The 24919-nt window shown below is 43.0% G+C and overlaps 1 protein-coding gene across 6 annotated transcripts in view; it reads right to left on the bottom strand.

Moving 5' to 3' along the window:
- LOC102915348 (protein arginine N-methyltransferase 9) overlaps positions 1-16045 on the bottom strand; it is a 38542-nt gene extending 22497 nt beyond the window's left edge. For 2 of the 6 annotated variants that reach the window (XR_013051213.1, XR_013051212.1), the window contains exons 1-5: positions 15261-15602; positions 9763-9911; positions 5515-5751; positions 3730-3897; positions 1017-1119 (exon numbers count right to left, since the gene is read on the bottom strand). Coding sequence is in view for 3 of the 6 variants with exons in the window: in XM_076571904.1 (XP_076428019.1) it covers positions 1017-1119; positions 3730-3897; positions 5515-5751; positions 9763-9911; positions 15261-15449 (846 nt within the window). In the remaining 3 variants the exon portion in view is untranslated. Of the gene's footprint in view, positions 1-1016; positions 1120-3729; positions 3898-5514; positions 5752-9762; positions 9912-15260 lie in introns of all 6 variants that reach the window. The other 4 variants (XM_076571904.1, XM_076571906.1, XM_076571905.1 and 1 more) reach the window with 4 other exon arrangements.
- Positions 16046-24919: the final 8874 nt, after the last annotated feature.

Genomic DNA, 24919 nt, shown 5'->3' with positions numbered 1-24919 from the left:
AGAGATCTGCCAAAATTCCGAGCATTAACACCGTAAGATTCAGAGTACTTCCCTCTCCAACAACTCAAGGATTTTAGTCAGTCCCTCCACAAATAGCATCATTCATACACTCCCTTGTCATCGAACTCTTAGCCGTAAACCTCACTGGTACACACAGTGCGCACTGTTACACCGCTGAACCTCACTGGTACATACAGTGTGCACTGTGTTACACCACAGTACCTCACTGGTACACACAGTGTGCACTGTGTTACACCGCAGTACCTCACTGGTACACACAGTGTGCACTGTGTTACACCGCTGTACCTCACTGGTACACACAGTGCGCACTGTGTTACACCGCTGTACCTCACTGGTATACACAGTGCGCACTGTGTTACACCGCTGTACCTTACTGGTACATACAGTGCGCACTGTGTTACACCGCTGTACCTCACTGGTACACACAGTGTGAACTGTGTTACACCGCTATACCTCACTGGTACATACAGTGTGTACTGTGTTACACCGCTGTACCTCACTGGTACACACAGTGCGCACTGTGTTACACCGCTGTACCTCACTGGTATACACAGTGTGCACTGTGTTACACCGCTGTACCTCACTGGTACATACAGTGTGTACTGTGTTACACCGCTGTACCTCACTGGTACACACAGTGCGCACTGTGTTACACCGCTATACCTCACTGGTATACACAGTGTGCACTGTGTTACACCTCTGTACCTCACTGATACACACAGTGCGCACTGTGTTACACCACTGTACTTCACTGGTACACACAGTGCGCACTGTTACACCACTGTAGCTCACTGGTACATACAGTGTGCACTGTTACACCCCTGTACCTCACTGGTATACACAGTGCATACTGTGTTACATGCTGTTGAATGCTTTCTCTTGTTTCTTTTCAGGTACACAGACATACTCTGATATATTTCTGGTCTTGTGAACATTCTCGGGCCTCTTGAAATAATAAATTCTTAATCAGGTTTGAGTGTTTTCACGCAGCTTACCTTTGGTTGCAGAAGTAAATGCTCCCATGCATGAATTAAACTCTCCACAATTCCTTCTCCAAACACACCTGCATCGACAGTTTCTGTTACAACTAGGGACACTCTATAGAATGATGTTTTAAAGATACATGTAAGTAAAATGAAATGCTATTTATATAAAGCTGTCAAGACAAGAGAAAAAGGCAAATATGTTACAGAAAATCTCTATGTAAACTTTCCTGATACATTTTATTTTAGTATCTTCCCCTGAATCCTGAGGTGTCCCTTGGGCTCCTCTCTTCATCAGCTCCCTTTCCTTAATCTAGGCATAAAAGGGTTGCCTTCTCAGACTCTCATTCCCTGCCTAAGACCTTAAGAGTAACTGGTACCCACATCTTTACTAGTCCCTTCCTTAACATCAAACACTGAATTCTAACACCCCAGACAAATGTTTTTCTCCCAGCCAGAACTTGGGATGTGGAGACAAGAGGATCAGGCAGAAGTTAAAGGTAATCTTTGACTACATCGTGGATTTGAAGCTAGCCTGGACTACATGGAACCCTGCACTAAAAGAGCAAAAGCAAATCAAGGAGGGAATACATCCAGATTCTCTACCATCAATGACCCTTCTCAAAATGAATTTTTGTTTTGTTTTTGTTTTTTGGAGACAGGGTTTCTCTGTGTATTCCTGGCTGTCCTGGAACTCACACTGTAGACCAGGCTGGCCTCAAACTCAGAGATCCTCCTGCCTCTGCCTCCCAAGTACTGGGATTAAAGGCATGTACCATGCCACCAGGAATGAATTTTCTTTTTCAGCTGTCTTTTTTTTTTTTTTTAACATGTTTGTTTTGTGTGTGAATACATGTACACACTCTTTCTGTGGGTACAGGTGTACCATAAGGCATGTGTGGATGTCTGAGATGGTTCTCTCCTTCTACCTTGTGGGTTTGAGGGACTGAACTCAGGTCATGAGGCTTGGCAACAAATGTCTTTACCCAGTGAGCCACCTTGCCAGTCCAGTTATGATTTGATATGCAAATAACATTTAATGCTGACAAGAACCTTCCCTCCCAAAATTCCATCTTGACCGTCTACATTACACGTATCTGACTACGCCTCTCCTACCCCTTCTCCAGTCTCCACAAACCTACCCCAGAGGTCCGCTCCTTTCCTCATTCATTCTTTCTCAGAAAGAAGGTTTCCCCTTCTCTGAACTTCTCTAGCTTTCACTGCCGGCACCGTTCACTTCTGTATCTAAAGATGTACAAAAATGTCATAATAGCCCTTATGCTCCTCTCCAAATGTGGAGGCATCTGAGAGGTAGGGATGACTTGGGTATCCTCCACGGTACCTAGACCCAACTATCTACAGACAGAACATTCACTATTTATAACCGCATACACTTAGAATATGAAAAGTACCTCAATCATCTAGTCCTACAACTTAGTCCAGAAATTTGCTTATGGCCAAAGTGAACAAGTAGGAATCTGAACTGAAATATCTATTTCACCTGCTTCAAAAGCACTCCGTGAGGAAAATACACATTACAGTAACCTTAGCTTCATGCCAGTCCAAATCTTATGTGGAAGCCCTAATCGTATACTTGCAGACAGAGCCCTTAGGAGGCAATTAAGGTTAATGAAGTCACCAACATGAGGTCCTAATCCAGCAGGACAGGTGTCCTACTGAAAGAACCAACACTAGCATTAAGTCACACAAAGGAAAGGTCCCATGAGGACACAAAGAACAGGTAGCCAACTGCACCCAGGAGGAACCCTACCTGAAAAATTATGTGCCTGGTGTTTAAATTCTGTGATCTTAGGCTCCTAAGACAACTCAGGACAACGTTTCTGTTTTGTATAAAGTGAGTATGCACCTGCATTAACATGATAAACTTCTTCTCTAACAAACACCACTGACAAGTGTAAGTACCACGCACACATTATTAAAACTAGAAGAAGACTTAAAAATCAGAGTTCAAATAACAATAGAGTACCAAAAACTTCTTTACATGTAGACTACATTTAAGTAAGTCACAAGACAGACAGCACAGGCAGTTACAACACAAGTGTTACATTATGAAAGGGAAAGTTCAGCTGGGGGGCGGTGGATCTCTGTGACTGTGAGTTCAAGGCCAGCCTGGTCTACAGAGTGAGTTCTAGGACAGCCAGGACTGTTTCACAGAGAAACCCTGTCTTGAAAAAATTTTTTAAAAAGGAAAGCTCTTTAAAAATGATGGGCCAGAGGACGTTCAAATCCCTTCTGGTTCTAATCTTCCATTGCTCTCCTGCCCACAGTGAGATGCAGATGAAAACATAAGGCTTCTCAGACTGCACATACAGTATCTGAAGGCCACAGGAAGACACTCTGTCAACTGGCACTTCTAAACTTTCATTTTAATCAAGGATAGTGATGAAAATGTGATGTCTGCTCAGTGTGAACTGTTTACACTTTAAACAGTTACTTAACACTGCTGACCTACAGGAAGTCTATTCACTTTTATGGACAAAAAAGCATGAGTTTATGTGAGGTGTTAAAGAAGGGTTTTTGTTAACTTTCTCAGTATCAATTTTTCTTGAGTTTTTTAGATACTTTATAAAAAGTACGTTATTATAAAATCCTATATCTTATTAAACTGGCTGATAACCGTACCACAAAATGAGGATGTTAATACTTTTTTTAACATAAGAAGCTGGAAAAGCATCTTAATGTTTCTGGTGAATTATAAACACACCTTTCAGGAATGTGTTTTGGAATCTCTATATCAAGTGACTTCATATGGAGGAGCTGAATCCCAGTGTCCATCTTGTTTGCAGCCACGATGTCACAGGCGAGCTTGTACATGGTCCTGGACACTTCGCAGGCGTACACGGAGTGCGCACCAGCGTTCTTAGCAAACATGCTGCAAGAGAAAAGAACCCACTGTGAACACTTCCAATGTTAACAAAACTATGACTCTTCAAACACGAGATCATCCTTCCATTCCTCAATATAACGATCATTTCTTCTGCATTTAAAGATCAGGGCCAGCAAGACGACTCAACGGGTAAAGCATCTGCCACTCAAGTCTGACAACTCAAGTTCAATCCCTGAACCCACAGTGGAAGGAGAAAACTGACTCCTGAGAGTTAACTTCTGGCTTGCACATATACACGTGTATACACACACACACACACACACACACACACACACACACACACACACACACACAGAGAGAGATTAATAATAATCTAATTAGGCCAGGCAGTGATGGAGCACATCTTTTCTTTAAAAGATTTATTTATTTATCATGTATATAGTGTTCTGCCTGTGCATTTGCCTCTAGGCCAGAAAAGGGCACCAGATCTCATTACAGATGGTTCTGAGCCACCATGTGGTTGTTGGGAATTGAACACAGGACCTTTGGAAGAGCAGCCAGTGCTCTTAACCTCTGAGCCATCTCCATCTCCCTGTGGAGCATATCTTTAATCCCAGCACCCAGGAGGCAGAGGCAGGTGAATCTCTGTAAATTCAAGGCCAGCTACATAGCAAGTTCTAGGACAGCCAAAGATACATAGTGAGACACTATCTCAAAAAGGTCTAAGAAAAAAAAAAATCAAGATAAAAAATAATAATAAATGAAGCTGGGTATGGTGGTGCACATCTTTAATTTCAGCACTCAGGAGGCAGAGGCAGGCAGATATGTGTAAGTTCAAGGCCAGCCTGGTCTACAGAGGGAGTTCAAGGACAGCCAGGAATACAAAGAGAAACCCTGTCTCAAAAGAAGAAAAATAGTAATAAGCATCATCATAATAATAAATAAAAAGAAAGAATGAAGTAACATACTTGTTTAAAAACAAACCATTCAATAAAAAATGACATCCACACATTTTGTTTTGTTTTGTTTTGCTTTTTGCTTTTTGAGACGGGGGTCTCACTACATAGCACTGGCTGTCCTGCAACTCACTGTAGGACAAGCTGGCCTCAAAGTCACAGAACTCCTCCTGCCTCTACCTCCCAAGTTCTGGGATTAAAGGTGTGTACCACCACACCTGGCTCAACATCCACACAATTAAGACACAACTGGCAAGAAGTTTGCTCAATAGACTTTCTAGATTCCAAGAAAATGTTAATATAAAAAATAATCTAAAATTTGTTTTTCCGAATTTCAATAAACCTAAGTTTTTCTTAGTTTTCTTGAACTTTTGATAAGTAAAATCATAGTAAAAAGTCAATACTAGTAGTTGTATTAAGCTGGGTGGTGGTGGCATGTGCCTTTAATCCCAGCACTCAGGAGACAGAGACAGGGAGATCTCTGTGAGTTGGAGGCCAGCCTGGTCTACAGAGTGAGTTCCAGGACAGCCAGGACTGTTACACAGAGAAACCCTGTCTCAAAAAATAAAAAAGAATAGTTACATGAATAACTCTAACAATTATGAAAAAACAATTGCCATTTTTATATACCAACGTTGCAATTTTGCTCTCTAACAAAACTGTTCAGTCATGTAAATATGATAAAGAAAGAATGATTACAACAAACCTCAGTATTCCAGTTCCTGTGCCAATATCCAAAACACTTTTGGAGCCCAAGCACACGGCCTTCTGGATGGCTGCATTATAAACCCTATTCCTCTTGGCGTCATTGAGCATGAGGAAGTGCCAGCGCTCCACCAACCAGTTGGCAGCACGGTAAAAGTTCTCCTTTGCATCACTGAAGTCGGGGTTGAGCTTCACCGCTTTATGAAAATACCCAGCTGCCTCATCGCGAAAGCCCATTCTAGGGGACGATATGAAAGAATACATTCACCTCTGCGTGGTCAATTACAGTGCCTCTGTTCACTCACGACCCCAGATCCCAGAGCAGTCAACCTCCAGGCAAAACTTTCTCCTTCTGTGAGTAAGGCACTCTCCTGACTTCTTTTCTGAATCTCTACCTAGGCATCTCAGAGGGCCTGTGTGTGAGAATGGGGCAGCAAAGGCATTAACTTGTACTGAATTGAATATGAGCAGATAAAAAATAAAAGACAAAGGGGAAATACGATTAAGTCTTCTGAATGCTGCTTCTCAAACTGGTGAAAATCTCCCAGTCACTGTTTAAAATCGCTAATCATAGGCTGACTGCACTGCCCTTCTAGAACTAGACACTTCTCACATCCCATCGGACTTCAGCAGCATCCAAACTGGTCTATACTTTGTTCACTCCACAAGCTCTCACTTGAGCAGAGACACGGATTTCTACTACTATCAAATTCTCTACACAGCTGTCACGGATCAGGAGTTTACAGAGCACACATTCAACAGAGCAGAACAAGAGGAATCCTCACTCCTTTCTTCCCAAGCACCGTTAGTCACCATCCATTCTAGAGAAGCTTCATCATGACTATCATTCTAGGCATGGCTAAGACAAATGGCACAAGTAACAAAAGGGAGATGCTGGTTAGATTGTAGGCACTCACGTTTTAAAATTGAAATACTTAAGGTCAGTGTACGTTACTTCTTTGTTACCCCGAAGGGAGAGGTATCTTGTTTATATTCTGAGACTGCACAGAACAACACATCACAGAAGAAAACACATGGTATTGATTTGAACAAGCCTCACCATGCTGAACCAAGATGTGTAACAAGGAAGATTGCTGCTGACTTCATTTATTTTATCAGAACCGCAGAGACTGTACACTCTCCCTTCTCCAAAGCCCTGGCCCTGCACAGCCCTTGGGAGTAGGAGACAAAACTACTAGGTTGATTATTGTGCTGGTTTGATTCTAACTGGCCCTGTAAGTTCACAGGGAGTAGCACTATTAGGAGGTATGGCTTTGTTGGAGGAAGAGTGTCACTCTGGCAGTGGACTTAAGGTCTCATACATGCTTAAGCCATGCCTAGTGTCTCAGTTCACTTCTTCTTGCCTGCTGATCAAGATGTAGTACTCTCAGTGCCAGCACCGCCATGTCTGCCTGTACACTGCCATGTCCCACCAGGATGACACTGGACTGAACCTGTTGTAAGCCAGCCCCAACTAAATGTTTTCTTTATAAGAGCTGACTTTGTCATGGTGTCTCTTCACAGCAATACAAAATCTAACTAAAATAATTATCAACGGCTAATAGACTCTAGATATAGTTAAGAGAAATTCTGTGGGCACTAAGGCACTTTTCAGCTCATTACTAAAACATCAATGATCTGAGAGAAGACAATGGTGCAGAAATGCATGAGAACATCTAGAAGGAATATAAAATGAGGTTCATTTATTAAATTCTTAAATCTGAAATTACAACTTGCCAATTTGGCAGAACCATGCTCTTTCCCCCATTACTTTACAACTTCCAAATTCACAAGCAATGCTAACTTTTCATTGTAGTCCTGTAATTTCTCAGGAATGTGTATGGTGTGCTGGTGTGCACAGAGTTCACATGGCAGGCCTGATGGGTGCCCTTTGAGAAACTACTTCCAAGGCTGACCTCTGACTGTCATGTGGGTACTGAGACTGATGAGGGTTTTCATTGTTTTAACTGATAATGAGGGAGCCAATGTGCCTTCATGTTTATATAAGCAATGTAACTTATGCTGCATATGGCTTTTATTCTGGGAGTCTAGAGTCTGGGTATGCACCACAGGGAGGTGGAGGCTAAGTATGCAACCTCCAATAAAAACCCCGTGTACCAGACTGCAAGCCCAGCGCCACTTTGAGATCTTTGGCAGCAGTTAACTCTGCAGCTCACACATGATTGAGCCTGTATGATAATGAGTATTCAGAGACGGGTAATACCGGGAGGCGCTCACCAACCTAAGACAGAGTGCCCATGTCGCCTGGGCAGGCATCTCCATGATGGGTAAAGTGACCTGCTGACGTCCCACACAACCTAAGTCAGAAGCTCATTTTTTAGTAAAAGAGGGACCTGTAGGGCCCTGGCCCCCATTTTGGGTAAATGTTGCCTTCCTTGCTGACCTTGACCTTGATATCCTCCCTATGCTAATTCCCTCCTGGGTTCCACCTTCCTGAATGCTTAAGGGAAGTTCCTTGTCTATGTATCCTGCATAATGGGCTTTAACAGCTTAGATGCAAGGTTGTAAAACATCAGTAGCGAACTTCTGCCCTCCGGGTTCTCCCATTGTGCTGTAATCCTGTATTTAAGACTTCCTCCCTCCTTCAATATACAGCATTCGGCTTGTTATCTCCCATAAAAAAAAAAAAATAAAACAAAAAATAAAAATAAAAATAAAAATAAAAAAAACAACCCTGGGTACTAGAGCTCCCCAGCCTGCAAGCACGTGACTCACTGCAGAGGTAGGAATGTGCACTGTGACTTCAGAAAGGACCTGAAGAAGACTGCTCTTGGATTCTTTCTGGCTTGCCCCGTATTCCCTTTCCTTCTGCTAGTGTTGCTTTCCAATCAAACTAACTAAAGACAACCAGTTCCTGACTTACGACAAAACGCACCCACTTTGCCTCCAATGTGGAAGCATATCTGACCTGTAACAGCCACCGGTCAGTACAAGGTGCAGGAGACACCGCAGAAGGGAAGTGTTCTGGTCCCCTGTGCTCAGGCTCCCTGGGTGCATGGGAGGCAAGAGCATCCCAGGGCATGGCGCCAGCAGCAGTGGTGGCAGTTTACCTAGGACTCCGCCCAGCGGAGTTTCATTAACAGTACGCTCCAAATATATACTTCCCCACTAGGCCTTCTCTGTTGCACCAAAAGGAAAAATTCTAGCAAGTTCTAAAGAACAGATGCACCAGTTTTCTGCCAAGGCATCCTGTGAACCACAGCTGTGCCTTTTCAAACAAGGACTGGATCTGAGTCCAGTAAAGAAACCTCTCCCTTTGACAGACAGTTCCTCAGTCCCAGGGGTATGACTCTTAAATAACATACTGTAAAACTGCCATAGCCCTGCAGGTAAGGGTTCCTGCCACTAAGCCTGAAAACCTTAGCTCAGTCCCTAAGGTCGACATGGCAGAAGGAGAGAACCAACTCCCAAAAGTTGTCCTCTGACATCCACATGCAAATCATGGCACATTACCCACACACATGTACAAATGCACACATACCCACATGTGCACACACAAAATAAACCTAATTTTAAATTACCAGATTACATGCCATCTTTACTATTCCTATATTCTTTTGAGTTCTCCTTATTACCAACTAATCACTCATTCCTCCAATCCTGTTATAGTTAATTATAAACTTTCCCTATTTAAATCACTCTATCTACAGGCATACTGGTGAATACATATAGTACCTGGCTGAGACATCACGTAAGCCCACAAATTCCAGCCCAGACTGAGCTGGTGGTAAGACTCCATTGTAGCTAGAGTTTTCCTGCCTTGCCCACAGTCAGGACAAATCTCTGTCACCCGCCAGTGCCACAGCCGCTCAGACCCAACCAAGTAAACACAGAGACTTATATTGCTTACAAACTGTATGGCCATGACAGGCTTCTTGCTAACTGTTTTTATAGCTTAAATTAATCCATTTCCATAAATCTATACCTTGCCACGTGGCTCATGGCTTACCAGCATCTTCACATGCTGCTTGTCATGGCGGTGGCTGGCAGTGTCTCTCTCTGTCTTCCTGTTCCCTCAATTCTCCTCTCTGTTAGTCCCGCCTATACTTCCTGCCTGGCCACTGGACAGTCAGTGTTTTATTTATTGACCAACCAGAGCAATTTAACATACAGACCATCCCACAGCACTCCATCTCAAACCAAACAAAGTAAGTTAATGCATAACATATACTTGCTTTGGACTGATAAAGAATAATCTTCAACAAGTAATAGTTAAGTCACTACAAACCTGAAGAGATGCTCTCCCATACTATTGCAAATCACTTCATCATCAGGAAATAGTTCCAAGGCCTGCTCATAGCAACCAAGTAAATCTTGTATTCGACTGAGTGCATCAAGCTCTTCAGCCCACTTGAAAAGTGTATACTGAAAAGTTTCCTTTACAAACAAGGAAAAAAGTACAAATTAGTAAACAAGAATGAAGAACACACAACTCTAGCTGAAGAGTCCAGCAAATGGAACTATAGCGGAAATGAATGATGACCTGAAATTGATAATTTTTAGAAAGACTGTTTGCCAAATGTGGTGGTTTGAATAAGAACGGCCCCCATAGTCTCATATATTTGAATGCTTAGTCCCCAACGAGTGGCACTTGTTTGAGGATTAGGAGGTGTGGCCTTGTTGGAGAAGCATGTCACTGTGGGTGGGCTTTGAGGTCTCAAAAGCCAAGTCAAGACCAGTGTCTGTCTGTCTGTCTGTCTGTCTCTCCCACACCCCTTCCTTCCCTCCCTTCTTGCAGATCAGGATGTAGCTCTAAGTTACTGCTCCAGTGCCATGCATGCTGCCATGCTCCCCACCATGATGACCTCTGAACTGTAGGCAAGACCCCAATTAAATGCTTTCTCTTATAAGAGTTGCCCTGGTCATGGTGACTCTTCATAGCAATAGAACCGTGACTAAGACACCAAATAAGCACATGCAGAAAATAATAATAATGACATGTAGAACTAGGCAGTATGATCTTTCTGTAAACATCTGTTCTTAGCGGCCTCTCTCCTATCTGCCTTTTGTAGGAGCTACGCACCAGGAGTGTCCTTGGCCTCTTATTCAGCCCTAGTGTACAGTGCACTGTCGCATATGTGTTAATGATGCAACATGTATATGTCTACTTAAGACCTTGTTTTCTGGCCCTCAGACTCTGGCTGTCTCTACCAGTCAGGCACTGGGTCTCCAGTCATCTCATCAATCAATGAACAAAGAACTAGAACTAAAACTCAATGAGGAACGTGAATTTTGCTGCTATCCTCACAGAATCCTGTAGGCAGAAATTTAACAATCTTTAAAAAGTTCAAAATGTTCTCAACTGCCCCACCACATTCCCTTCACAGGCTATAAAGATATCATTCAGTCTCAAACCACAAAGTCACTATTTACTGCTACCCTGTTGTGTAAGTTTCCTCTGAGACTAAAACATTAAATACTGCAGAAAAGCTCCTTAAAACAGAAGATAAACAACTCAAGATAGCTTCAGGAAGTCCCTGAAACAGACTAGGTTCACTATGCCCTAATATAAAAATATTACATAATATTGTTATGATTATAAACAATAATAGTGCTGAGCGTCACTCAGACAAGCTGAGCTGCAAGGAGACTCTTGAGATCACACCAACTGCCTGGAACAAGCAGAAACCAGCCAGGCTGCCTGGCAGAGGTTTAGAGCAGAGTCACTGGGAAAGGATGCTCTCCTGTCTGGTGGGCTCCCAGCAGGCTGTGCAGTGTTCAGTGTCCAGCTTTGCGACTGTCATCCACGGTGGGGTGGGCTTGGATGACACAGCTGTCTGTAAGTTATTTCTGTCCCTGTAAGTAACCCCAATAAACTCAATGGTTCACTAAGCTGGACTTCGATGGTATCCATATTTTGGTCTGTCATGAGATCTGGGGTGAGTAGACATACGTTGTGTCCCCCAAGTTTTATCATAAAACATCCTAACTCCACTATCTTTAAATCTGCCACTTCCTGACCCTTTGGTCAGTTGGTGGAGTGCCAACCGAGCTCAGTCTCCTCTTCCTGCATCTGTTTTCCATGATATTGCACTATGCAAAGAAGGCAGGCCCAGACCTTCCACTTCTCAAGACGATAAACTTTACACATAAGAGTTAATATACAAAACTGAACTACAACAGTTTACTAGGAAGACAAGGATAATGAAGGAGATTCTATTATATATATGACAGATATTCTAGATACCTAGAAATATGAATGGACCAAGAGTTCTCTAGGTTAACAGATTGCTCAGTGGTTGAATACTCTTTCCTAGGATGCTTAAGGCCCTAGATTTGGTCCCTGGTAACAACAAAAATAAGTAAATAAAACACCTACGGAGCTGCAGAGATGGTTCAGTAGTTAAGAGTAATTGCTGTGCCGGGTGGTGGTGGCGCACACCTTTAATCCCAGCACTCACTGGGGAGGCAGAGGCAGGCAGATCTCTCAGTTCAAGGCCAGCCCGGTATACAAAGCAAGTTTGAGGACAGCCAAAGCTACATAGAGAAACCTTGTTTCACAAAGGGAAAGAAAAAAAAAAAAAAAGAAGAGTACTTGCTACTCTTGCAGAAGACCCAGGATCAGCTCCCCAGCACCCAGATAGCAGCTCCAACTGGCTATAACTCCAATTCCAAGGAATCCAATGTGCTCTTCTGGTCTCCTCAGATACACCTACATGAAGAGACTCTGGCCAGCCTGAGCATAGCAGGCATGGCTCTGGCAGGCCTTGCCCTTCTCCCCATTCCCTCTGCCTTGCTAAGAACCGTTAGAGTACATTCCTGAAACTAGTCACCAAGGTCTGTTCCCTTATTTGGCCACTTCCTCCCCCTGAGGCTGATTACCAAGATCCAACTGTCAAAGTATTGAAGTCCAGCAATTAAAAGCCCCCTTTGGCTCACCTAATGAACATGCCCAATTAAAACTAAACACCTCATCCTAACATGGGGTTTCCCCCTTTACCTTTATAAACCACCATTTGCCTCTGGACACATCTGTCTCCTCTCTATCCAGGGGCGGTCCTATGTTCCCCTTGGGATAAATGCCCCTCCCCTCTCCCTGCTTCCCTTCCCCTTCTCCCTGTCCTCTCTCTCCTGGCTTTATCTCTTATTCCCCACCCTTTGTCCCTCTGGGGCAAATAAGTCTCCTTTGTGTTGAGAACTTGGTCTTGGGGTACCCTGAGACGATATTGGTCCCTTTTACTGCACACAGGTGGCACGTATACATATATACAGGCAAACATTCATATATATTAAGTTTAAAATTTTTAAAACATAAGTGGTTTAATGTTATTTGTTTTCTTACTCTTTGTCCATTTGGGGACCTGCCACCCAGCTCCCAAATAAATACACATGGAGGTTTATTCTTAATTATGAATGCCCAGCTTTAGCTTGGCTTGTTTCTTTCCAGCTTTTCTTAACTTTAAATTAACTTGTCTGCCTTTTGCCTCTCGGCTTTCACCTTTCTCTATTTTTGTAATCTTACTTTCACTCTTACACCATTGATGGCTGTGTAGCTGGGTGGTGGGCCGCTGATGTCCTCCTCCTCCTCTCGCTCCTAGATCTCTCTCCTCCCAGATTTCTCCTTCTATATGTCCTCTCTTCCTGCCAGCCCCACTTATCCTTTCTCCTGCCTCACTATTGGCCGTTCAGCTCTTTATTAGAACATCAGGTGTTTTAGACAGGCACAGTAACACAGCTTCACAGAGTTAAACAAATGCAACATAAACAGAAGTAACACACCTTAACATAACATTCCCCAACAGTTTAATGTGACTGAAGTGAGCGTATAGGTAGAAACAAACTTCTGCGAATGTGGCATTTGCAGAGAAATACGAACTTTGTTTCATATAAAACAAGCCAGTTACTAAATCCTATTGAGTGTTGGCCATCACCAGTTTGTTTTTAATAGAAAATGAGGATGGGTCGCACACAACCCTACCTCAAACTCATTTACATAGTTGAAGCTAACCTGGAACTTCTGATTCTCCTGCCTCTACCTCCCAAGTGCTGGGATTACAGATGTGTGCTGCTACACTAGGTGTAGACCTCACACATGCTGAGCACAGATCCACCAACTGAGCTAGGTCTCCAGCCATACAGTCAAATTTTACACTTATTTTTTTCTGTGCTGGGAGTGCAACCCAGAGCATCACACTCAGGGCCATTTTGTGGCAAGTTGTTGTACAGGTCTATCCTCCAAGCCAAACAACTGCCATCTTGAAAGGGAGTTTAGCTGTGTCCACTTGCAAAGATCATACCAGATGGACTTGTTGACTGTTTACATCTCTCCTAGAAAGGCAGGCTGGGTCCTGAGACCCTCACTGAGTATCCTGCGGCTCGTACCACCTGTTGCATGCGACACTGCTCTAAGTGCATGGCTTCAAGTAGAGTCTAGAGCTACAGTTCTCAACTTTCCTAGTGCTGCACCCCTTTAACACAGGTCCTCATGTGGTGACCCCAACCATACAATTATTGTTGTTGCTACTTCATAACTACTTTTGCTATTGCTATGAATCATAATGTAAATTATCTGACATACAGATATCTGACCTGTGACCCCTGTGAAAAGGTCATTTGAATCCCAAAGGGCCCACAACCCACAGGTTGAGAACCTCTGGTACAGAGTGTATAAGCCAGGGAAGACAGTGGAAGGTGGCAGGGAGTCCAGCTATGAGCTATGAGAAGGCTATCATCCCTGTTGGATAAAGGCTTTCCAGTGTAGCCTTTTGTGAGGGGAGCACCCACATTCAATAAGTAACCCCTCATCTATGCTCTGTAAGTAAGCCCAATGAACTCACAGGTTCCTCCAGAGACCTCAGTTTGTTGTTGGGATCTTAGGGAAAAGGGCAGATATGGCTTATGTCTTCCCTGGATAAGAATTTTACCAACACAAGCACTCCTCCAGTGATCTACACTCACAGCCAAATTTTATGTGTACTTTCAACACCCACTATTTATCTTGTCCATTCACGGAAGCAGCAGCTAGAACTGCACAAAGAAAAATTGTGTGGATTCTACTGCTGTCTATACACAGGAGCAAACTACCCAGAACGCTATCATATTCTGCGGTAAACCACCAGGTCCTAAATTTTTGTGAATTACAAAAGCCTAATGCTACTGACATCCAGAGGCCAGACCATGCTGCCAAACATGAAGGAAGACACAGGACTGGCTTGTGCAAAATGTCAACAGTGTCAGGTTGAGAAACTCTGGCCCAAACAAAGCAAGATCATCCACAGCTTAAACTGAATGTGCAATTACATTGTTTTTTGACATTGAGATTCTAATACATGAAAACGTACAGTAGTTCAACAGGGTAACTTGCACATAAGGTGGATCCTCACACAAAAGTCCCTTAGGACTGCACAATTTATCCAACTCCAGGACGTACAGTATTCCTTCTACACAGGATAACGCAAAGCCTCCAAGGCAGGGCTAATTAGATACTGGAAGAGAGAAAGGACTACCCAATCTTATTAGCATTTAAAGGGCCTTTGGAACCTTAAGTGAGGCAGAAATTCTGAAACAGATGTGAGAAGACTTTTGACTTGTTACAAAAACCTGGCTGTATTGAGATGGGCTGCAGGAGAGCCCTGCAGGGAATCGACTCCCATAGTAGTCAGATGCTTGAAGTCTCTCAGTCTCTGTCTCTGTCTCACACACACACACACACACACACACACCCCACCCCGTCGTCACTGTTAAGATCGCAGGGTTTGACAGGCACTCGGGGAAGGAAGGCCTCACCTTCACGTCGTCTTTGAGCTCAGGCGCCAGGCTGAGCACCAGGAGGTAATGGGCATAGGCAGTGCCGAAGTCCTGGGCGCCCAGACAGTGCTCAGCGCTCTGCAAGGACCGCGCCACCAGCCGGTCCCGGCCGGCCGCCCCTGAGCCACCAGCGGCGCCGCGGCGGGGTCTGGGCCTCGAGTTCGGCATGGCTGAGTCTCCGCTCGGAAGCCCTCGAGGAAGACGCCCTCCTCCGGGAAAAGAGACTCTAGACGTCTCACTTCCCTGGGATCCACAGCGGCCACACAAGGCTCAGGAGGAAACCGCGCTAGGCTCTACGCAGAAGGAAGCTCCGCCTTCTCAGGCTCGGGCGGAGCTGCGCACGCAACGCGAGGCGGCGCGCAGTGATGACGCCACGCCGGCACGCTCTCTCGGGGAGACCCCACCCCCAGTGCCTGCGAGACCGAAACTGTGAGAGTCTCCGCCTTGAGGTCAGGTTGATTGGGCGGGTTGAAACCCAAGGATTCGTCCTCTCTCCCACCTCATAGAGTGTGGTGCTGCTGCTGCTGCTGCTGCTGCTGCTGCTGCTGCTGCTGCTGCTGCTGCTGCTGCTCCTGCTGCTGCTGCTGCTCCTGCTGCTGCTCCTGCTGCTGCAGCTCCTGCTGCTGCTCCTGCTGCTGCTGCTGCTCCTGCTGCTGCTCCTGCTGCTGCTGGTGCTGCTGCCGCTGCTGCTGCCGCTACTCCTGCTGCTCCTTCTGCTGCTGCTGCTCCTGCTGCTGCTGCTCCTTCTGCTACTGCTGCGCCAGACTCTGCTTACGTCTGGCGTGTGCCATGCTCAGAGCTCAGGACGCCCGTCTCAACATTGCAAAACGAAATAAAAGAAACTTAAAGTTGGTCATGGTGTACCCTCTTAGCGTTAAGTATTCTCACAAAACCCTGTGAGACGAAACTTTGAATTACACTGGATAAAGAAGAAAAAGGCAATCTCTGAGAACTGCTTCAAGGTCGCACAAGTTGGTGGGATGGGTATAGCCGAATCCGAGTTTCCTGATGACCTGTTACATTAATATAGAAGACTTAGGTCACATGTGGCCTCTAAGATATTAATCCGAAAGCTTTAAACTATATATAGGAATTGATAGCATACGCTGTTTTTGTCCCCATTGTCAAGAGACTGTGTGTCAAGTGGCTGACAGGAAATGGAAGATAGAGCATTTTGGACATCAAACTAAAATTCTCCGGGTCTCCTAAAGTGAACCTTTGTGTGACTTTTTGCTTTCTCTTGTGACATTCTCTGCCCCACTCTTATAAGCACCTACCTATGTGCACCCTAAGTATATAGGACTTAACTATAGAATATTTCTCTAAGAAGATGGAAACACAAAGGAAGGCCTCTACACCTAATAGAACTGTGTAGAACATAAAGATCGATAGACTTGGGGGAATGATCTTGTTCCAGTCCATGCTTTTCCCCTTCTTATTCATCTAGTAACCTTCCTTAAGACATTCAGAAAGACCCAACAAAGCTCTCTTCCTGGCTTAAGTCATAAGGTTGCTCTAACTATACAGTGAAATAATCTATAAAAGCATTTTACTTAGACATACATAGTTAATGTAAGTCATTGTTACCATTATCTAGAAACATTTAGAAATCATCTAAACTTTTAAAAAAGCTATTATACCTGTAATAACTGTAAACATCTAACCAAATATGTATATGTCATTTGCATGGTATAAAAGTCAGAGGTGAAAGGCTGTGGCTGAGTAGAGGGAGAGATCTCATTCCTTCTTTCCAGAGAGTTGCACTGGAGATATGCTGGTTAGTGTTAATTTTCAACCTAACAGAATCTAGAATCACCTAGCAAACTGGCCTCTGGTCATATCTGTGGGTGATTATCTTGACTGCTTTAATTGAGGTAGGGAGACTTACCCACTGTGGGTAACAATTGACTGGCTGAGAATCTGGGTGGAGAAAGGAATCTGAGCCACACCGTGCATTCAACACTTCCTGCTTCCTGAATGTGACAATGATATGACCAGCTACTGCATGCTGCTGGTGCCCTGGCTTCCTTGCAATCTCTTTGTCTCTTAAATTCCTTTGTCAGAGCCTTTTATCATCTGAGAGCCAAAGTTACATTTTAATTACTGGAAGAATGATAAACGGCGATGGTGGTGGCACTGGATACCAGTGGAAGTCACAAGCCACGAGCCACGGCCACGACTATTTAGTAGCAGAGTTTTTTAGGAGGAAGCCTGGGAAAGGAGCACATGCAGAGAGAGGGAAAGATGGTGGGAGAAGAGACAGAACAGAGAGAGAGTGGGGTCTAAGTCGCGTCTCTTTAAGGCACAAGTGGGCCCACAGAGCTACACCATGCATGCACTGACTGCATGACCACGTCGCGAGCACGTAGTCACCAACACACACTGATGATGTAAGACGCAAGACCCTGCTTAACTCCTGAACTGTGCGTGTGCAGTCATGCAGCTGGAGTGAGGGCAGAATTTTAACAATTACCATGCCTAAGAGATCCATGAAACAAAAATGCCTCTGATCTGCAAGCCCCTTGCCCAAGGACAGATAGTTCCTGAAAGGATGGAGGCTATTGTTTATGGGCGATAACAAGCCACATGTTTTCACTCCCCTAAACAAGTTTATCTGATCCATCTGCATTGGATGTGCTTGATCACATGTGGGCAGGAGGTTCACAGGCTGGAGGTATGTCAGGATGCATGCTTGTCCCTGAGTGGACTTGATGGGAAGTGCAATGAATTATGGATTTTCCTTCTTAAACCATTACAAACTGTGATTCTGGGTCATTTCCCGGGACAGGGGGTATGAACCTGGCCACTTGACCAGTATTTAATTAAAGCTTGCTTCAAATTTGGCTTTAAACTGTGGTAGGAGGCTTATTCTCAATCCATAGGATTAACAATCACAGCAACGGGAAAAGAAACTGGTGTTTGTTTGACACTTAGTCCCTGGCTGGTAGCACTCTCCAGGAAGATGGGTCACTGAAGTCCACCCTTAGGCTTTAATAGGCTAGCCCAACTCTCCCTTCTTGACAATTCAGTGAGATCAGATGCCTCTGGTTCTTGCCACCAGGCCTTCCTGGCTATGGAGGGTTGTGTTCCCTAAAATTGTGAGCAGAAATAAAACCTTCTTCCCATAAGATACTTGTCAGGTATCTCCATAGCAACAAGAAAAGTAACTAATACAGGAAAGATCATTCAGATCACCACATGAGTTTCTGCTTCACCTGAGTTATTTCATTTTGTAAGTTATCTTCTACTATGGGCATGTTTTCCCCTTCCACAAGGCAAGTTCTCTTTTGGACTTTTTTTTTTTTTTTAAATCTGCTCCATGCCTTTGCCTGACCCAAGTACCTGAAACAATTAGACTACATTGTTCTAGAATATTAGTTGAAGATGTGTTACATATGTTTATGTTGTGGAATATTTGTTTAATAATGCAAACATGTGTTGCATTCTTTTATGTTGCATTTGTCTAATTCTGTGAAACTGTGTTACTTTGCCTGTCTAAAACACCTGATTGGTCTATTAAAGCGTTGAATGGCCAATAGCTAGAAAGGATAGGTGGGGCTGACAGGCAGAGAGAATAAATAGGAGGAGAAATCTGGGAAGTGAAAAGATCAAGGAGTGGGAAAAGAAGAGCCAGCCACACAGCCACACAGCCAGACATGGAATCAGAAGGAAAGAAAAGATATATAGAAACAGAGAAAGGTAAAGCCCAGAGGCAAAGGGTAGATGGGTTAATTCAAGAAAAACTGCCTAGAAATAAGCCAAGCTAAGGCCTGGCATTCATAAGAAAGATATTTGGGAGCTAGGTGGTGGGCCCCCCAAAGAGAAAAAAAAAGAGTAAAAACAACCAACAACAGTACATGAATGAAACTGAGAAGGGACATGATTCCTTGAAAGGAACAGGAGGAAAAGGACAAACCATAGAGAACTAAAATTTCTGCGGGAAATGAATGGTCCAGTGCCTGTTCTCTACTGTAGAATTCCTAATATGCCCAGCAAAGTGTGCCAGTTACATCTTCACCAAGTCAGTGTTGGTAAGAGTTTGAGGATGGGGCTGGAGCTATGGTTCAGTGGTTTAGGGAATGTACTGCTCTTCCAGCAGACAAGTTCAGTTTCCAGCATCCACATCTGGCGGTTTACAAACTTCTGTAACTCTGGTTCTGAGGGAACTGCCTCCAAGAACATAATTCATAATACATATAATTAAAGATAATAAAAAAAACTTCTGGGCTAGAGATGGCTCAGTAGTTAAGAGCACTGGCTGCTCTTCCTGAGGACCTGAGTTTGATTCCTAGCAACCACATGATGGCTGACAACTATCTATAACAGGATCTGATGGCCTCGGCTGTCATGCAGGCATACATGCTAATAGAGTACTCTGATACATAAAATACACAAATAAATAAATCTAAAAAAAAATGAAAAAACCCTTTAAAAGAGAGAGATGGAGAAGACACTAGGCAAGAAGTGTAGAAAGAACAAGGAAATAATTAAAGAAGCTGGGTGTGGTTATTTTTCTCATCACCTCTAAGATTAACCTATGGACAGTGACTACTATAGCATGAATCTTAACAGGTCTTATTAATAAAATCAAACCTGGTGCCAGTTATTGTGGTGAATGCTGGAAGATCGGAGAAGCAGAATAAGCCACAGCTACCTCACCTCGCCAGTTCCTCAGCTGATCCTGTTTCCTCAGACTGGAAGCCTCTGAGTCCTCATCCAGAATGAATCTCAGCTGAACTGCTGCTCCAAAGCCTGAAAACTTAACCAGCTAAAAAGCTTCTATTTTCTGTTCCTCACACCTTATATACCTTTCTGCTTTCTACCATCAGTCCCTGGGATTAAAGGCTCGCTTTCTGGGATTAAAGGCGTGAGTCACCATGCTTGGCTGTATCCTTGAACACATGGATTTCTGCCTCTGAAATGCTAGGATTAAAGGCGTGAGCTACCACTGCCTGTCCTCTATGTTTAATATTGGGGCTGTTCTGTCTCTGACCCCAGATAAGTTTATTAGGGTGCACAATATTTCAGGGAACACAATACCATCACAGACTACTGTAAAAAGGAGAATGATGCATGAGATAGCTGTCTGAAGCCTGGGATTTATACAGGGACACTTGGCTCAATCTGGGAGGAGGGGACTAAACCTGCCCGGACTGAGTCTATCAGGTCAATCTCAGTCCTCGGGGATGGCCTTGATCTGGAGGTGGTGGGAAAGGAGGGTGGGCTGGGGGGAAGGGGATGGGGGCAGGAAGTGGCAGAACGAGGGAATCTGTGGCTGTTATGTAGAACTGAATAGTATTGTAAAATAAAAGAAAAAATAAACAGGAAAAAAAATGATAGTCTTCCTGCCTCTTCTAAAATACCTCAGATAACAATGAGCTACCAGATCTCACAAAGGTAAGATGTAAGTAAACTAGGTTTGGCACAGATCATTTGGGCTTCTTTATGTGGTAGAGTTTGCAGACACTTTGGAGGTCTTTTGTAAAAATACAACTGACAAAGTGTAAGGCCTGGTTGTCATAAGGAGCCACAATAGAGCTGAGGGTGACAGTGCACTCAGGAGGCTTGGCTCTCTGAGACAGAACCCACTAACACCAATTGGACTAAGCTGCTCCCAGAGAAACAGAGCCCAAGAGCACTGATTTGACCAAGAACTCCCAGTGGACCAAGACTATCAATTGGAAGAAGAGAGGCACTCTCAGACACAGACACCACCTGTGCTGACTGAAGGAGAGATGAGTAGATGCCAGTGCAAAAATACAGGCAACAACATCAAGACCTATATGACACCATCAGAACCTAGTGATTCTACACCTGTACGACCTGAACATACCAACACAGAAGCAGAAGAAATCAATCTTAAAAATGACTTTAAGAAGATGATAGAGGCCCTTAAAGAGGAAATAAAAAACTTCCTTTAAGAGGAAATAAAAAACTCCCTTAAAGAGGAAATGAAAAATTCCCTTAAAGAAATGGAAGGAAAAACAAACAAAAAATTGGAAGAAATCAAAGAAAGACAAGAAAAAGCAATTAAACAGATGGAGGAAACAGTTCAAGATCTGAAAATTGAAATCGAAACAATAAAGAAGATACAAACTGAGGGAATGCTGGAAATAGAAAATCTGATAAAACCAACAGGAACTATAGATGCAAGCATAACCAACCGAATGCAAGAAATCGAACAGAGAATCTCTGACACTGACGACACAATAGAGAAAATAGATTCGGCAGTCAAAGAAAACACTAAAACCAAAAAGTCATTAATACAAAATATCCAGAAAATTTGGGACACCATGAAAAGATCAAACTTAGGAATAATAGGGATAAAAGAAGGGGAAGAATACCAACTCAAAGACACAGAAAATATATTCAACAAAATCATAGAAGAAAACTTTCCTAACCTAAAGAACGAAATACCTATGAAGATACAAGGAGCTTACAGAACACCAAAATAAGCTGGATCCAAAAACAAAGTCCCCTCGCCACATAATAGTCAAAACACTACACATACAGAACAAAGAAAAATATTAAGAGCAACAAAGGAAAAAGACCAAGTAACATATAAAGGTAAACCCATCAGAATAACACCAGACTTCTCAAAGAGACTATGAAAGCTAGAAGATCATGGACAAATCTTATGCAGACACTAAGAGACCACAGATGCCAACCCAGACTATTATACCCAGCAAAACTCTCAATCACCATAGGCGGAGTAAACAAAATATTCCATGATAAAACCAGATTTAATCAATACCTGTCCACAAATCCAGCCCTACAGAAAGCACTAGAAGGAAAAACCCAACCTAAGGAAATTAAACACACCCATGAAAACTCCAGCAATACATGATCCCACACCAACACATACCAAAGAAGAAAAACTCAACACGACCACACAAAAAAAATAATAACAGGAATTAACAATCATTGGTCATTAATATCCATCAATATCAATTTTTGGCCTCAACTCACCTATAAAGAGACACAGGCTGGCAAAATGGATACAAAAATAGGATCCATCCATCTGCTGCATACAAGAAACACACCTAAACTTCAAAGACAGACACTACCTCAGAGTAAAAGGCTGGGCAAAGACTTTCCAATCAAATGGACTTAAGAAGCAAGCTGGTGTAGCTATCCTAATATATAATAAAACAGACTTCAAACTAAAATCAATTGAAAGAGATCAGGAAGGACATTACATATTTATCACAGGAAAAATCCACCAAGATAAAATCTCAATTCTGAACATTTATGCCCCAAATACAAAGGCACCCATATTTGTAAAAGAAACATTACTAAAGCTTAAATTGCACATCAAACCCTACACCCTAGTAGTAAGAGATTTCAACACACCACTCTCACCAATGGACAGATCTACCAGACTGAAACTTAACAGATGTTATGACTTAATGGACTTAATAGCTATATACAGAACACTCCACCCTAACACAAAGAAATATACCTTCTTCTCAGCACCCCATGGAACCTTCTGTAAAATCAACCACATGCTTGGTCACAAAGCAAATCTCAACAGATACAAAAAATTGGAATAACATCCTGTATCTTATTAGACCACCATGCCTTAAAGTTAATTTTCAACAACAACAAAAATTATTGAAAGCCTACAATCTCATGGAAATTGAATAATGCTCCACTAAAACACCAATGGGTCAAGGAACAAATAAAGAAAGAAATGAAAGATTTCCTAGAATTCAATGAAAATGAAAGTACAACATAATCAAACTTATGGGACAATATGAAGCAGTGCTAAGAGGAAAATTCATAGCACTAAATGTACACATAAAGAAGTTGGAGAAATCTCACACTAGTAACTTAACAGCACACCTGAAAGCTCTAGAACAAAAAGAAACAAACTCACACAGGAGGAATAGACACCAGGAAATAATAAAATTGAGGGCTGAAATCAATAAAATAGAAACAAAGAAGACAATACAAAGAATCAATGAAACAGAATTGGTCTTTGAAAAAATCAACAAGATAGACAAACCCCTATCCAAATTAACCAAAAGGCAGAGAGAGAGAGAGCACTCAAATTAACAAAATCAGAAAAGAAAAGGGAGACACAACAAAAGAAAATGAGAAAATCCAGAGAATCATGAGGTCATACTTCAAAACCCTGTACTCCACAAAATTGGAAAATCTGAAAGAAATGGACAATTTTCTGGATAGATCCCACATACCAAAATTAAATCAAGAACAGATAAATATTTAAAAAGACCAATAACCCCTAAGGAAATAGAAACAGTCATTAAAAGTTGTAGCAGGAATCTTAAAAGTTCTTATTAATAATCAAACCCGAGGCCAGTTATTGGGGTCCATGCTGGTAGATCAGAGAGACAGAACAAACCACAGCTATCTCACCTCACCAGTTCCTCAGCTGGTCCTGTTTCCTCAGACTGGAAGCCTCTGAGTCCTCATCCAGAATGAATCTCAGCTGAACTGTGTTGCTCCATAGCCTGAAAGCTTAACCAGGCCAAATGCTTAACCAGCCAAAAGCGCCCAACGTTCGTGTTACGAATTCATGAAAAAGCTGTTTGCCTGTGGCCCTGTGAGCCCTAGCTCAGGCCCAAGCTACACTCGGCCGGTGGTGGTGCCGCACGCCGGTTGGATTTGCTGAAGGAGACAGAGGCAGTAGGATCCCGAGTTTGAGCCGGCCTAGGAGGCTTGGGAGAAGCTTTGGCCTGGACTGAGCCACAAACAGTGGTGGGACCATGGAAGCAGTGGCTACTGCTCCACGTTGCCAGCTCCTTCTCATGGTGTTGGTGACTACGGTGATGCTGCTACCTGGGACGAAGGGTTTACCGCTGTTGTTTCAGAGAAGAATTGCCAGGACCATCGTGTTACAAGAAAGCATTGGCAAAGGTCAGTTTGGAAAAGTTTGGGAAGAAAAATGGTGGGGAGAAATTGCTGTGAAGATTTCCTGTACTAGGGAAGAATGTTCATGGTTCCAAGAGAGAGACATTTATCAGACTGTGATTGCTCCAAACCACAGAGGAGGCAAAAAAAAAAAAAAAAAAAAAGTCTGCATGGAACCATGACCACACCTAACAGCAACTTTGAAATCTTCAAAAGGACTATGGTAAAACCATTAAGCTGATTAACACCACGGAAAGATCTGCTTTGGACTACAAACTGTTTAGGACAATTTTGAGATGGCTAGCTGAGATGATACAGCCTGACAGACTACCCGAACAAGGACTTGAAACAAGCCCTGAACTTTCCTTTTATGCAGAAAATGGACAAATGATACAGGACTTGATGATTAACCCAAAAATTTTCTTTTCAAGATTCCCTAAAGATATCTTTACCCCTAGAAAGCAAAAAGAAAAAGAGAATATAGATATGAGATAGATCATCGAATCTACTCTGAGAAAAAAGATAAAGAAATAATAGGATAAATAGGTAGATCACTGAATCTACACTGAAGAAAAAGGAGAAGATATAAAAATGACAAAAGGTAGACTAATGAATCTATTATGAAAAGAAAAAAGAGAAAATATGGATATGATAAGATAAAAAGGGAGATTATGGAATCTACTTTTAAAAAGGAACTACTTGTTTTAAATAAGATAAATAATGAAAATTTTTTGGTCTGAGTTTATCAGATGTTACTGGAC

This window comes from Peromyscus maniculatus, chromosome 5 (assembly GCF_049852395.1).
Source record: "Peromyscus maniculatus bairdii isolate BWxNUB_F1_BW_parent chromosome 5, HU_Pman_BW_mat_3.1, whole genome shotgun sequence".
Lineage (NCBI taxonomy): Eukaryota > Metazoa > Chordata > Mammalia > Rodentia > Cricetidae > Peromyscus > Peromyscus maniculatus.
Note: the sequence above shows the minus strand (reverse complement) of the source record. Positions and strands in the feature narration are given on the sequence as shown.